Below are 13,454 nucleotides of genomic sequence, written 5' to 3'. Positions count from 1 at the left end.
ATCGGCGAAGTAATGGGCATATGCTGACTTGTGGCCCCAGAGAGTCAGAGCTAATTAATCACCGAGTCAATAAAAAAGCTCCGCATCGAAAGAAAGATCAAGCCAAACCCCAAAATCCCCGAGACACCCATCTGGTCTGTTGACTGCGGAGCCTCACCGCCTTCCTTGGCGCCAAAAGCATCAAAAACGAAAGACTTCGTCGTTTGCCGCCAATCAGCCCGTTGACACAATTTCGCCTTTCCTTTCCTTTCCAGCTTATTGGATACACGATCAGCATGGCAGCAGAACAGAGAAAGCTGCTTGAGCAGCTCATGGGAGGTATGTCGCTCTTTTTGTGACTCGCAAAATCTCCAAGCTCTAGCCTACCCCGACAAGTCTCCAAATTGAGCTAACATTACTTCTGTCTATAGCTGATCAGCTCATTGGAACTGGCGCCCAGGGTCGCAATTCACAGCTCTCAATCACAGACAACAAAGTTTGTCGTTCATACATTGTTGGCACTTGCCCGCACGACCTGTTCACCAACACCAAGCAAGACCTCGGACCTTGCCCGAAAGTCCATAGCGAAGGCTTGAAGACAGAATATGACACGGCACCTTCCTCGGAGAAAGCAAAATGGGGGTTCGAATTCGATTACTTGCGCGACATGCAGAAGTACATTGACGACTGTGACCGCCGAATCGACACTGCGCAGCGCCGATTGGAAAAGACGCCGGATGAGATTCGGCAGACAAACGACTTGGTATGTCTACCTTTACTTCTACCTTTGATCCCCAATACGAGGGACTCTGGGGGGCTTCACTGACTTCCTATATAGCTCAAACAAATCGCCGATCTCTCCAACACAATCAACTCCGGTCTCCAAGAAGTCTCGATTCTCGGCGAAACAGGCTCTGTCGCACTAGCACTGAGTGAAATGCACAAGGTCCGCACCTCCAAGCACCAAAAGGAAAGTCTTGAGCGCGATCTCAAGAACCTCCAAGATACTTCCGGTCCATCTGGCCACCAAAAGCTGCAAGTTTGTGACGTCTGCGGTGCTTACTTGTCTCGTCTTGACAACGACCGCCGATTGGCAGATCACTTCTTCGGAAAGATGCACATGGGATACTCAGACATGCGCAAGAACTGCAAAAAGCTAAGCATCGAGCTGAAGGGTCGGGCTCCGCCAGTTCGTCACCACGAAGAAGACGATAACCCTTACACCTCTGGTGGTCGCCCCGGTGCTGGTCGCGGTCCTCGGTACGGCGGTGGTGGTGGTGGAGGCGGCGGCGGCGGCGGATATCGGCGCCGCGGAGGTGGTGGAAGATGGTAATCCTCGATGACTTCTCTTCGTTCTTGAAGACTTGGGCTCTGGGCCCGTTGCATAGCGCAGGCGTTTTTACTTATTATCTCGTGTATGATGCTCAGACGACGGTTAGGGAGGTCATAGGATAAGTGCTCAATATCCATTTCATTTTTCATTCTTGTCCTTGTCGATATCTCACAACACTAAATACATATGTACTAGCATCGTGTATAGTATACATTATCTTTCCCCCCCCCCATTTGATGGAATCTTGCAGTTTTGTTACTAGTCTCATAATAGAAAAAGAATACATAGAACTAGTAATAAAATGAAATTCAGTGACTACATACAAATGCAAAACTTTAATGGAGCATGGCTGCAATCTGGCTACAACAAAGACCGGGCCCAAACAAGCCCTATGAGATACATACTAACACTAGCAGAGGTGGTTTCATTTTTGCGAGTAGAGAACCAGGAGACATAAAATTTGAAAACATTTGGCGGTGGGTATTCCACTTTCCTAAAACAAACCCTTTTCCCAGCCCTGGAGACTTCAGTCCCAAACACCAGACTAGCATTGCGTAGCCTTGTAAAAGGAAATACAAAATGTGATAAACTGTACAGGAAAAAGAATGGCTATCATGGGCATAACTCTATTATACACCCTACTGGGGCACGTGGCCGTTTGCTTGGGTCTCAAATAGAGCTTGCATCAAAGTATCGTAATGGGCAGCAGCAGCAGGTTGGCGGGCCAGAATGTCGCGAACGACACTCAGCTGCGCCATGTCCACATTAGGTGCAGTCTTCAGAAGTTGCTGAATGGCAGGAGCATCAACTTGGGGGCCGAGGACTTGCACCGCGGCGGGGAGGCCGGTCAGAGCAGGCTGATGTTGAGGGGTGACATGGGCTTGCTGTACAGGGGCCTGCTGGCCGTACGCTGCGGGATTCGGGTTGAATCCACCAAAGTGGGAGGGGGGAGTTGGTGCAATTCCAGCGCTGAACTGGGGTTGCTGGGGAGTCGCTGCTGTGACTGTGGGGCTCGCAGAGACAGGTGGCTCCTGGCTAGCCTGGTGGGATGGCGGCTGAACAGATGAAGGGTTGGAGTCGCCAGTCTTGACGACAAAAATGGTAAGAAGCATGCGTTGAGTAATGGGTGCCTCCAGTGAGATGTTTTCCAGCAGCTCAATGAACTCGGGCATTGTCGTGGTGCCGATCTCCATTGGGACAATGTAGGTGTCTTTGACGGCGGACAGCGGGTGCTTTCCAATGACGCCGTAACGCCCACGACTATGGAAGTAGTCAAACATCTTGTCGAAGCCTGCTCGATCCGTAGGCTGATCAGGACTACTGATTGCGATGACAGACACATCGGTAGACTTGCTGAACTGAAGGCCGCATAGATAATCAGTTGCCCGTCGGATATCGATACGGCCATCAACAACCAATGTGGAGGGCGCCAGTTGACTCCATGGGATCCGCCCACTCAAGTCCGCACCTCCCACATGCTTCGCGGACGAGGAGAACTCGCCAATTGGAGGCATCGTTACCTTGCCGCGCCAGATGGTGCCGTCGTCGTCAAAGTCCTTGGGCGAATAAGGGGGTGAATAAGGTTCATCGTCGCGCAAGAGCTGATCGATCTCAGCATCTGCTTGGACCCTGCCACTAGGGAGTGGCTCGTAGATGGCGGGAGCCACTTCCGGGAAGACGTGGTCATGGTGAGCACCCTCAGGTGACAGACCCCGAACATATCCATCTGTCTCTGTCTTTGCTTGCCGTAGTCCAATCGGGCTGGTTGGGCTTTTATTGGTTGGACTGCCATCATCGCCCGCAATGCGACGAGGTCCACGGGAGAAGACAGACTCGTTCGCGCCATGGTGTTCATCTTCGATCAACTCTTCTCCTTTATGGGTGCGTCGAATCCGGGGACCTTGTTCCTGGACAATGGTGTGATGCCTGTCTGCTTCTCGCTTGATTTCGGCGTCCTTTTGCTGTAGTTCTTCGCTGGCCATCTCTGCTGATGTCATCTGAGACAGCAACTTAGGGGAGAGACTACCTATTATCAGACGATCTCGCAGAGAAGCATTCTTCTTTACATTGAACATGATCGACCGTAATTGCGCCTTATATGATTCATTGGGCTCGCCTGACCGCCCACAGATACTCTCATACATGGCATCCTCAATAGAAAGAGCGAGTTGTTGTGCCATGTCCTCCACCGACTGGTTCGCACGCAAGGCAAAGGAGCCTGCTTTCAGGGCTGCAGCAATCTGGTCTACAAACAACTTGATGAGGTGTGTGGCCACAGTCTTGCGAGCAGGCATCAGCTCCTCCAGGGCTCCAATGGCAGGTGCCTCGGGGCTAGTGTCTGTCTTGATTTGGGGTGCAGTTGCCTCTGTAATGGCCGCTGGGGTAGACTGTGGGGATACCCGTTGTTGCTTGACCTGTGGTCCCTGATAGATAAGCGAGTTAGCATTTTGAATGTGATGAAGGAGTGAAATAGACGTATTTACATTTTCTGCCTCCACTGTTTCTTCGAGTTTGCGCTTGTTTGTGCTGGATCGTCGAGAATCAACAGCATGGCCATTCTTCTCTGGTTCGACTGAGACAGATACAACAGACACAGCGGGTGCAGGAGAACCACTGGGACCGGGTGTAGTTGATGGGGCAGTGCGAGCTGGTGTGCTGGCATCTGTCCGGCTCTCACTGGGTCGGCCTTTGCGGCCTCCCTTCTTGCCCTTTTTCCGCTTGGACTTCTTCTCCTCAGCCTCCTGGCGACGTTTCTCAGCAACCTCTTCCCAGGGCTTCTCGCCCGCGTTGATCTTTGCCAAGAGGGTTGTGTGATTCTCTGGTCGACATTGTTCGCAATAATATTGATCTGGTTCTTGACCTTTCATGAATGTGAGACCCATGCAGTCATTATGTTGCCATGCTGAACATTGGTCACAGCAGATCATATCGCGCTCCACATCCTCTTCCTCTTCATATTCACCACAGATACATCGGATAATCTCTTCTTCGTCTCCTCCCGCTTCGCTAGGACCGGGTGTGGGTTCGGCGGACAACTTCGCGCTCTTTTCTTTCGGACTTTTGCTTTTGCCTTTCTTAGCGGGATCATCTGGCAGTTCGAGGTTCTTGTGTTGGCCTTTGGTGGCTCGGCCGGAGCGGCGGGGTTCGTCTAATCTCGCTGTTAGCCGTGTTCTGGTAGATGGTCCACAACCCAGACTTGGGGTTGCCCTTCCACTCTCAGGTGATCGGATAACAATGTGTGTTGTGATGGTGTACGAAAGCTTACCGGCCATGATAATGGTGATTCAGCGCGTACTACAGCGCGTGAAAGGATAATAGGTCTCTTGACTTGCTCGAAATTCAGGTGTTACCCCAGGCTGACAAAAGTCTCTACAGGCTCAAGGCGCTAATGTAATACACAAGAAGACGGCACAACAGCGTCACTGTCTAGCCCACAGTTTTGCTCGATCGAATAGAGAAACCGATCTAGTCTGCGCAATATTTCTTGGACTGACGCGCGGAGGCGAAGAACGCGCTCAAGCAGGTGTTATGGTGGATTGTGCAATCCCTTGCTGCGCGTCAAATCGACACTCGGCGCTAAGCGGGGTCGCGTGAAGTGACCTGAGCCCAAATCACGCACTTTCCAGTTAGAAAAAGCACTAGATATTTGGGGTTGAGATTGGAGCAGTATTTGCTCGAAGATCAAGCGGCGAAAGCAATAACGCCAAAAGAAGGATGGTAAAAGATAGAAAAGAGATGCGATGCGATGTGAGGAGAAGAGAGATGAGTAAGTGGCTTGGCTCCCGTCTTTGTCATTCACCGGGGGCACCTGGGCATTATCACGTGCCATTTGTCACCAGCCACAGGTTCGCGGCGAAATGCCCTTCGGTGAATCTTAAGATTGAGCTTCTCCAGGTTCCCCACTCTTCATCACAGGTTCTTTTATTCCCGCCAGTTTGATTCCGAACTTATTTCACCCACTAAAACTTCCATACTCCCAACCTCTTACAACTCAAGCGAATATGGCCGACGTCCGATCACTACTGCGCAGTGAACTAGCTTCCCGCAAGGGCACATCTCAACCAAATACGACAGGAAATCGGGTCACCAAAAAGCGCAAGGTTGACAGTGGAGATGGAGCAATGCGAAAGAAGATCCGCGCCGCAGAACTAGACACATTTCAGTCTATCTCTGGCGCAACAAGCACCGAGCAAACCACAGAGGACGAAGGTTCGGAGCAAGTCGAGGATGATATCGCCGGCCCAGAACCTCCACTCGAAAACGAACAGGAGATTGTTGAGCCAACTGCAGACCTCGAAGAACCAACCGCGCAGCCGCCCCAAGATCCATCCGCGCCTATTGACGAAGAGGCATGGGCCGCATTTCAACGCGAGATCGCCGAGCAGTCAGAGGAGCCACATGCACCGGCCGCTGTTACAGCCGAGGCTACGATATCCGCGGCCCCCGTGACAGCTGCAGAAATTGCCGCGCAGCAAGAGAGAGCGAAGGCATCGACAGTCCGCACTCGTGAGGCAGAGATGGAAGGGGAGCGAGAGGATGCCGCACGGCTTTTGGAGGAAGAGTTTGATGAGATGGATCAGTTGGAGGAGCGGGTGCGCAGGCTCAAACAAAAACGCGAGGAGCTGCGAAAAGTCCGCGCCGAGGAGCAGACACAGGATGAGCCGATGGAATCTAGCGCAGTGGAGCAGGTTGAGAGCGAGAGTGAAGACGATGACGACGAGGATTGGGATGATTGGAGATTTAAATGATTGGCTCGATGGTGAAATGACGAATCGTCTACGTGAAGGGAAGGCTTCCCTCATCTACAGTGATACCCTCAGGAACCGAATGGCATTGGTATAAGCAAACTGCCTCTTGATGATGTACAATATGAACTCGGCTGTCCTTATTTCGACAAAAGTGATATGTAATATTCAGTGACCAACTATTATTGACTCGGCTTCTGTGCCTCATCTGCCGCCTGATCAATATCCATGTAGCTCATTAGGCCCTCCTTGTTGACGCGCATTGCTTGTTCAATCTCGGCCTCCCCTTCTCGGAGTAGATGCTTTCCACGGAGAAGATCTCCTCGCTGTCTCCGTTTCTCGTCCTCCACCCGCTTCTCCCGATCTGCAAGGGCCCTCTCGCGTTTCTCCCGTTCAACTCGTTTTCGGTCGACTTCTTCCAGCTCTTCTGCCGTCATCTGTACCTCCGGCGCCGGAGGCAGAGTAGATATGTATGCCTCAATCAATGGGTTTCGAACCTCGGGCGTGAGTCCGATATAACGAATATCGGTGATGATCATGGTGGGCAGATGCTCCAAATTCGACGACTGGTGCAACAAATCCAAAGGAACAGATTTGAGCAAAGCTGACAGGTCTGACTTGCGAGTGCTTTCGGGTTGCTTGAGACGCGAGATGTGGTCCCGGTAGAACTTCTCGCGCTCTTTATCCCCAAGCTGAGAGTCCTTCATTTCAGGCTCTTTCCTGTACTTGCGCTTGAACTCCGGCCAGTAAAGCTTCGGAGTCGCATGTTCTTGCAAAAATGCCAGGTAACTAATGCGCGGGTCTGTTTTCTCCTGCTTCGCTTTCTGCTCTTTCACATATTGAATTCGGTCCCGGGACCAATTGGAAAAGATCTCTCGTCGTGTCTTCATGTTCGAGGGTGCAGTATACCGGGTATCTTCAATGATGCGGCCTTCTTCAATGATATTTTCCCATGTGGTGAATGGGTTGATTCGGAAGTCATCGAGCAAGTCGCGGAAGAGGGCCTCAGCATCGGCCTCTGTCAACGGTAGGCCCTCTGCGCCCTCTTCCCAATCTTCTTCCCCGACCTCGCCATATTCCCCAGGGTCCAGTCCGTAGTCTTCACCCATGGCTGCTAGTTGGTATGCCATGTCTTCTTCGTTGAACTCTAACGGCTGATCCTTCACATCCTCACTTTCAGCGCGTGCACGCTTTGATGGTTGGCCCTCTTCCCCCTCGCTGTCTGTAACCTCGACCTCTTCATAGTCCGAGTCATAGTCTGCGCGTTCTGCCTCTTGTGGTGTTGGTTGGGGCTCTATACGGTCGTCCTGTGGTGTAGGCGATTCCTTTTTGGCTGGCATCTCGGGCTCCCCCCGTTCTTTTCTTTCCTTCTTCTCACGCTCAAGGCGATCAAATTCGACCACGCCCTTCAAAACTTGCTCTGGAAATTTCCAAAAACTTTCATTTGTTTCGGGATTATGCACGAATCTCCTTCCGAGCTTGGTCCTTACTAGTAGCCACGGGGCGCAGTCAGGAATAGGATGCTTCGCTTTTGGTCGATCTTCGGGTTCTCTCCGTCCACGATCATGATAGCCTCTTCCACCTCGGAATCCTCCGCGGCCGCGGGAGCTTTGTGGGGGACTAAATTGCGCTGGCCCAGAGCCAAACCCTGCCGGTCCATAGGGTGTCGAAGAAAACGGAGGTAGCGTCTCGGGATTGTATGTTGCTTCTGGGGTGTCGGTGGCTGTCTGAATGGGCCGATGGGCCGTTTCTTGAGGGCGGGTGTATGTCGATTGTTTTGTGGAAGAATTATAATAGTACAAATGACCTGGATTAAGAGTTAGAATGGCCAAAACTTTTCTCAGACCCAGCGCAAGACCAACCTGTTGGGGCTCGATGTTGTGTCCACCCTGAAGGCAAAGGGGGAGGAGCGGTATATGTTGATCTGAGCATGACGATCGAGATGAAACAATTGAAATGCAAAGTAATGGGTAAATCGGCGTTGTGGTCCGTCCTTTGCGGGCCAAAGTGGTGAAATCGTCGCAACGAAGCTTTGGTGTGGTGAAGTGGTCCGAGCTTGGCGGATGACAGAGGACGCGCCAGGGCGAGTTGCCTGGAGCTTCTACGTCTTCACCACCGACCTTCACCATCCCGAACCACCTCTCTCGCACAATCAACCCTTACCTTTAGCCCATTTCTGAGTTTTTGTTGCTTTCCTTTATTCATACACGATGTCTCGGAGATACGATTCGAGGGTTTGTGCACACCGTCATTCCTTTTGTGCAGCTCCAGCTAACCTATGACGCTGTTGGAAAGACCACCATCTTCTCCCCAGAGGGTCGACTCTACCAGGTTGAATATGCGCTTGAGGCTATTTCTCACGCCGGCACAGCCCTTGGTATCTTAGCCAAGGATGGAATTGTCCTCGCTGCTGAGAGGAAGGTGACCAGTAAGCTGTTGGAGCAGGATACCTCCGCTGAGAAGCTCTACACAATCAACGAGTACGCCAACCCCCCTTTTATCTCAAATAAAATAGCCAGATCTACTGTGTTTTGTATTGGGATAAGTAGCTAATATTTTCCAGTAACATGATCTGCGCCGTTGCAGGAATGAACGCCGATGCCAACATCCTGATCAACTATGCTCGCCAGAACGCCCAACGCTACCTCCTCACGTACAACGAAGACATTCCATGTGAACAGCTTGTCCGCCGACTGTGTGATCTGAAGCAAGGATATACCCAACACGGAGGTCTCCGTCCGTTCGGTGTCTCCTTCATCTACGCCGGTTACGACCACCTCCGTCAATTCCAGCTGTACCAGAGCAACCCCAGTGGAAATTACGGAGGCTGGAAAGCGACGAGCGTTGGTGCAAACAACGCAAGCGCTCAGAGTCTCCTCAAGCAAGATTACAAGGAGGACTGCGATCTGAAGGAGGCTTGTGCTATGGCTGTCAAGGTGCTAAGCAAGACTATGGATTCCACAAAGCTGAGCAGTGAGAAGAGTGAGTTCCTCCGGTGTCGCTTTTGCATTGTGTTTCATCATACTAACATTTCTACCTTACGCAGTCGAGTTCGCAACAGTGGGCAAGACTAAGGATGGCAAGATCTACCACCACCTATGGACTGCGGATGAGATTGATTCCCTTCTCCGGGAACAAGGGCTGGCCAAGGTTGATGACGAGCCCGAGGCTGGTGACATAAAATAGATTAAATCCTCTTGTTCTTTTTCCGTTTCAGATACTCGAATCCAATACTTTGACCATAATCATCCGGTTGCAATATCCTAGCATCACCTCACGTCCAAACAAAGCATTGGTCTGTTATCTCTCCCGCGAGTTTTTGTTTATGGCTGCATCTGGTGTTGTTCTCTTGTGACGTGGCATGCACATCGGCCCAGTCTCAGTGCTCTTCTCCAGTTCCGCACTCCAATTTGACGCTGTTTACCTTGAAGATGTTCAAGTAGATCGGTACACGTAGGCTGAAGAGACATGGGTATTGCTTAGGGCCATGCAGGTTTTAGCCAGCAGAAGTAAATTCTCCGATTATAGTGCCATGATATATAGTTCCCAGCCTCGCCATTCTGCGGCCTTGGGCTGAATACTTTTTTCCCTTTGCCCTTTTTCTATTTTGTCAATGTCCCTAAAGCCCATTCAATCTGTCGCTATTTCACCTAGATTGCTCAAACTTATCGTGTTAGAGCTGGATTGGAGATTTGCAATGTTGGAGTTGCCCACAGCTCTGGGGTATAGAGCAAGGGAAGTGTAACCCACCTTAGCCCACTTAGCCCTGGATTCTCCTCACAACACTACCATACAGCAGAACCCCGTCCACTTTCCTCCATCTCTTCTCTAGGACCCTACTCAAGATCCACCTTCTTTGTGATAGGTGTTCCCGAGGTCATCTTATTAGGTTATCTAAGCAGGAGTTTCATCACGTGCGGGGATTTGATGAGGGGCATTTTGTTCCACACTATGTGCCCTCGCTCTGACACCAGTTCCCAGACACTACTGCTTTCCCTTCAAGGATTATCTCGATTCTGAATGGCCATTCAACATTCGGCAGGCCTCAATGGCTTTATTGTCTGGTTGCAGCAGGTGCGACTCCTTTTTTTGTGAGACTCGATCTGTCTCAGCGAACCGCTCACCCAGGAAACAGGGCGCTTATGACATGGCTAGTCCCTATTGTCATTTTTTTGGGAGCTTAACAGCCTATGGACAGAAATCAATATGGAGTCTGAACCAATCAAATTTTTTCGTCAATCTTTCAAAGGCGATATTGTTCTGCCATCACCTTGCAGAAACTCGATTCGGACTTATTGTCACGGACAAATGGTGAAACATGAAACTCGCTGCAGATCCCAACAGAAACAGTGACAGGCAACAAAAAAAACGACAGGACAATTGGCCACGAAAGGCCTGAAATAAGTTAACACAATTACTATTCACCTATCCAACAAAAAAGAAAAAGAAAAAAAAAACCAAGAAAACCAAAGGAACACCGGTATTACAAACTCAAGCCAATCCTATCTTAGGAGAGTGCTCCTTCGGTCGTCCCGCTCCCGCTGCAGGGAGCGGATCTCTTTCTCCAAGTCCATAATGAGTTTGTGAGACCGGTCCATTGAGGCCACAAGTGTGGCACCCTCTCGCTTCCATCGGTCTAAACGCTCGACTTCGGCACTACGCCGGCGATGTTTGGTTTCGATTTTTTCGCAGAGACGACAGTTGGTCTTCTCATTCTCGGTCATGTTGACGAGTCTCATACCGCATGTTTCGCCAGTGCGATACTCATAGTTGCATCGGTGAGCAAAGCTGGTCCAGCTCCAGTCTCCACACGCATATCTCTTTTGGTTGTAAAAACACATGCCTATCAGATCTGTCAGTGCTGCTAAATCTGCACGTACGACATAACCCACTTTCTCACAGCTCTCCGTCTTTGTTTCAGCTTGAATACTGGGTTGCTATTGGTTGCACCTGACAGTACACCCGCTTTTGTCAGATTTGATAGGCCGGCCTTTGTCTGAGTTTTTTTAAAGGACCCGGAAAGCTCAACAAAGTTGAAACAAATTTTGAATGAATCCTTCTTCTGAAGAAGATCTATTGGCCTGGCTTGAAGATTTCAGACTCGAATTATGAAACCGGAGGGATGATTGAGAACTTCACAACATCATGGGGGCGTTGACAGGCCTATTTATGTTTCGGACGATATTTCTATGCCACTGCTTGGTTCTCCCATGTTTGCCTCGTTCCACTGTTGATCGACGTTTGTCAGTGCCCGATGGCTTATCATCCGTGGTTCCAGTCCGTGGATTTCACATTGCACCTGCCTGACGGTTGATCCGGTTGGCTGTGAGCAGTTCTCCAGCCAGTGGAGACGGTATGATGGTCATTGTATCTCGAATGGAGCCACTATGAATAACCGGTTGCTTCATGGATGCATGCAACCCTCAGCCGTGGCGATTCCCTCCTCATGGTGATGATGTACGATGGGTCGAAAATCCCTCAATTCAGGGCTGCAATTCTCTAGTTTCCAGATTCGACTACTGCAATTATGCCGTCGCCATCTGCCTCTCCCCACTTTCATGTGGATGCTGTTCGCATGGACTCACACTCCTGTGATTGTCTTGCGTTTTGCATGCCTGATCCTGCATGGCCGAGTCGGCCCCGGTACTTGCCAGCTGTCGTATTGATGCAACAATCAGGCTTTAGTGCCCAGGGATAACCCTGTCTCTATGTAAGAGAAAAGCTACTGCCTTCACGAATGTGATGGGACTCTGCACGCCACTTGTGACTCCACCGCAATGGGTTGTTCTATCTTGATGCGACTTTTCGACAACTGCAATTATTGATTGGCTCAATGCCCCATCTATCATTGAGCACTGACACGGAATTCAGACCGAACGCCATGTTTTATCCGCAGAAGTATCTATCCGATATTGCTGTCTGTGTGATTGCATACGCATGCACATCCCGAGTCATTGCCTTCACTCATCTTCATGGCTCTTACGTCTCCTGCATTTGGGCAATAATGGAAACCAATATTGGGTCTCAGCATGTGGTTGCAACCATTAGCCCCTGTCATCTTGTGTTATTCCTAATGAGCCTTACTCGCCAGTCTATCAAAGTTTAGACTCGGCCGCCTTTCCACTCCTGCCGCACATTTCCGGTCCGTGGCTTTCAGCCAATGGCCCTCACTTAAGTGGCAATGCTGGAGTCTCTGAGGCTCTATCATTGGCACTCGGGCTCAAGGACACGGACCACGCAATTGAAATCTCGTGTGCCACACTCCAAAAATTAGGGATGCAGGCCAGATAGATCCATTTTCGTTCAGCTGATCTCTCACTCCTGCAAAAAGGGATCATGCATTTGCCCCCGCTCATCTGTGTGTTCATCATCATCCACTTGCTCCTTTTGGCGCAAATGATAGGATCGGATTGATGTACGGCGCTCGCCGCAAACACGAACCGTGACACATTCCACATATTGCTGAACCACATGCAGCTGCACCAAAGCTCAGAGACTCTGACGTGGCACGTTGTTTCTGGCTTTCTGCATCAATTCTTGGTAGCGAAGGCTGGGTCGAAGGCCGTGGATCGCCGTTTAGGGATTCCATGCAAGCTCCACCGAGGACCCAGATGCCATTCACGTTATTGACAATGACGAAATATGACTGATTGCCAATATGGAATGGAAAATCATGCAGAATTCCGTGCTTGCCGTTTCCCCCGATTGTTCTGGGCAATGCACCAATACGACAAGCGATCGTCGGGGAATGCCGCTCAATCACGCCCAGAATTGGACCCAGAAAGATGATCCATGACAAGATGTTGAGTTGGCAACTGGCATCCCTAATGATGGCTCACAGCCTCAACATGGCTGTCACACTCGGTGGATCTATTCTTTGCTGCGGCGAGCTGGTTGCATCCAGGCCCAAAAAACTCTCGAATCAACTTCTGAAGCCCCCCTGCTCTTTTGCCTCTCGCTCCGTCTTACCACCGATATCCCCTCGCCCATCCTTAGTGTACCAATCTTTCTCCTCGCAAGGATCAGGCTGATGGTATCGAAAAAGCATGGTTGTGGTTTCTGCCCAACAAGCGAAGTTGCCGGGTGAAATACTAGAGCGTTTTTGATCTGGTTAGAGCTACCGCAAGCCAATTTTGAGTGCTATCAAACTGGGAAGCCCGTGCCTTAACGTTAAAATTGAATTCCAGGACCCGCATACAGGCTCCCACAGCGTCGGGCTCTTCTGATCCCGTGATCGGAAAGTGAACGGAGGCTCCCGCACCCTACACACGCCTGCCTTTGACCGGCGACAAATCGTTGAGGGTAATGCTACCCTCGGTGTTGGACAGCAAAAAGCCCACTGCCTCCATTTTCTTAGGCGTATGGGGATTGGTCGACCGCTCGACTTATCCTCACCT

General features: G+C 50.7%; 6 protein-coding genes across 6 annotated transcripts; 3 read left to right on the top strand and 3 right to left on the bottom strand.

The window, feature by feature from the left end:
* Positions 1 to 275: 275 nt before the first annotated feature.
* Positions 276 to 1,312, top strand: PEX2_092630 (LUC7 domain-containing protein; the record flags this gene model as incomplete). The annotated part of the gene is made up of 3 exons (XM_016746533.1): positions 276 to 318; positions 411 to 742; positions 818 to 1,312. 3 exons carry the CDS (start codon positions 276 to 278, stop codon positions 1,310 to 1,312), a joined length of 870 nt encoding a protein of 289 aa, XP_016600249.1.
* A 638-nt stretch (positions 1,313 to 1,950) lies between these two features.
* Positions 1,951 to 4,584, bottom strand: PEX2_092620 (uncharacterized protein; the record flags this gene model as incomplete). The annotated part of the gene is made up of 1 exon (XM_016746532.1): positions 1,951 to 4,584. The coding sequence occupies one exon, from the start codon at positions 4,582 to 4,584 to the stop codon at positions 1,951 to 1,953; it is 2,634 nt and encodes an 877-aa protein (XP_016600248.1).
* A 729-nt stretch (positions 4,585 to 5,313) lies between these two features.
* PEX2_092610 (uncharacterized protein) lies at positions 5,314 to 6,060 on the top strand (the record flags this gene model as incomplete). Its single annotated transcript, XM_016746531.1, has 1 exon — positions 5,314 to 6,060. The coding sequence occupies one exon, from the start codon at positions 5,314 to 5,316 to the stop codon at positions 6,058 to 6,060; it is 747 nt and encodes a 248-aa protein (XP_016600247.1).
* A 179-nt stretch (positions 6,061 to 6,239) lies between these two features.
* On the bottom strand, positions 6,240 to 7,717 carry PEX2_092600 (uncharacterized protein; the record flags this gene model as incomplete). Its single annotated transcript, XM_016746530.1, has 2 exons — positions 6,240 to 7,494; positions 7,548 to 7,717. 2 exons carry the CDS (start codon positions 7,715 to 7,717, stop codon positions 6,240 to 6,242), a joined length of 1,425 nt encoding a protein of 474 aa, XP_016600246.1.
* A 550-nt stretch (positions 7,718 to 8,267) lies between these two features.
* pre9 (proteasome core particle subunit alpha 3) lies at positions 8,268 to 9,243 on the top strand (the record flags this gene model as incomplete). The annotated part of the gene is made up of 4 exons (XM_016746529.1): positions 8,268 to 8,291; positions 8,353 to 8,537; positions 8,621 to 9,039; positions 9,104 to 9,243. The coding sequence occupies 4 exons, from the start codon at positions 8,268 to 8,270 to the stop codon at positions 9,241 to 9,243; spliced, it is 768 nt and encodes a 255-aa protein (XP_016600245.1).
* A 1,316-nt stretch (positions 9,244 to 10,559) lies between these two features.
* On the bottom strand, positions 10,560 to 10,898 carry PEX2_092580 (uncharacterized protein; the record flags this gene model as incomplete). Its single annotated transcript, XM_016746528.1, has 1 exon — positions 10,560 to 10,898. The coding sequence occupies one exon, from the start codon at positions 10,896 to 10,898 to the stop codon at positions 10,560 to 10,562; it is 339 nt and encodes a 112-aa protein (XP_016600244.1).
* Between the last annotated feature and the right edge of the window lie 2,556 nt (positions 10,899 to 13,454).

Source organism: Penicillium expansum, assembly GCF_000769745.1.
Source record: "Penicillium expansum strain MD-8 chromosome Unknown contig313, whole genome shotgun sequence".
Taxonomy (NCBI): domain Eukaryota; kingdom Fungi; phylum Ascomycota; class Eurotiomycetes; order Eurotiales; family Aspergillaceae; genus Penicillium; species Penicillium expansum.
Note: the sequence above shows the minus strand (reverse complement) of the source record. Positions and strands in the feature narration are given on the sequence as shown.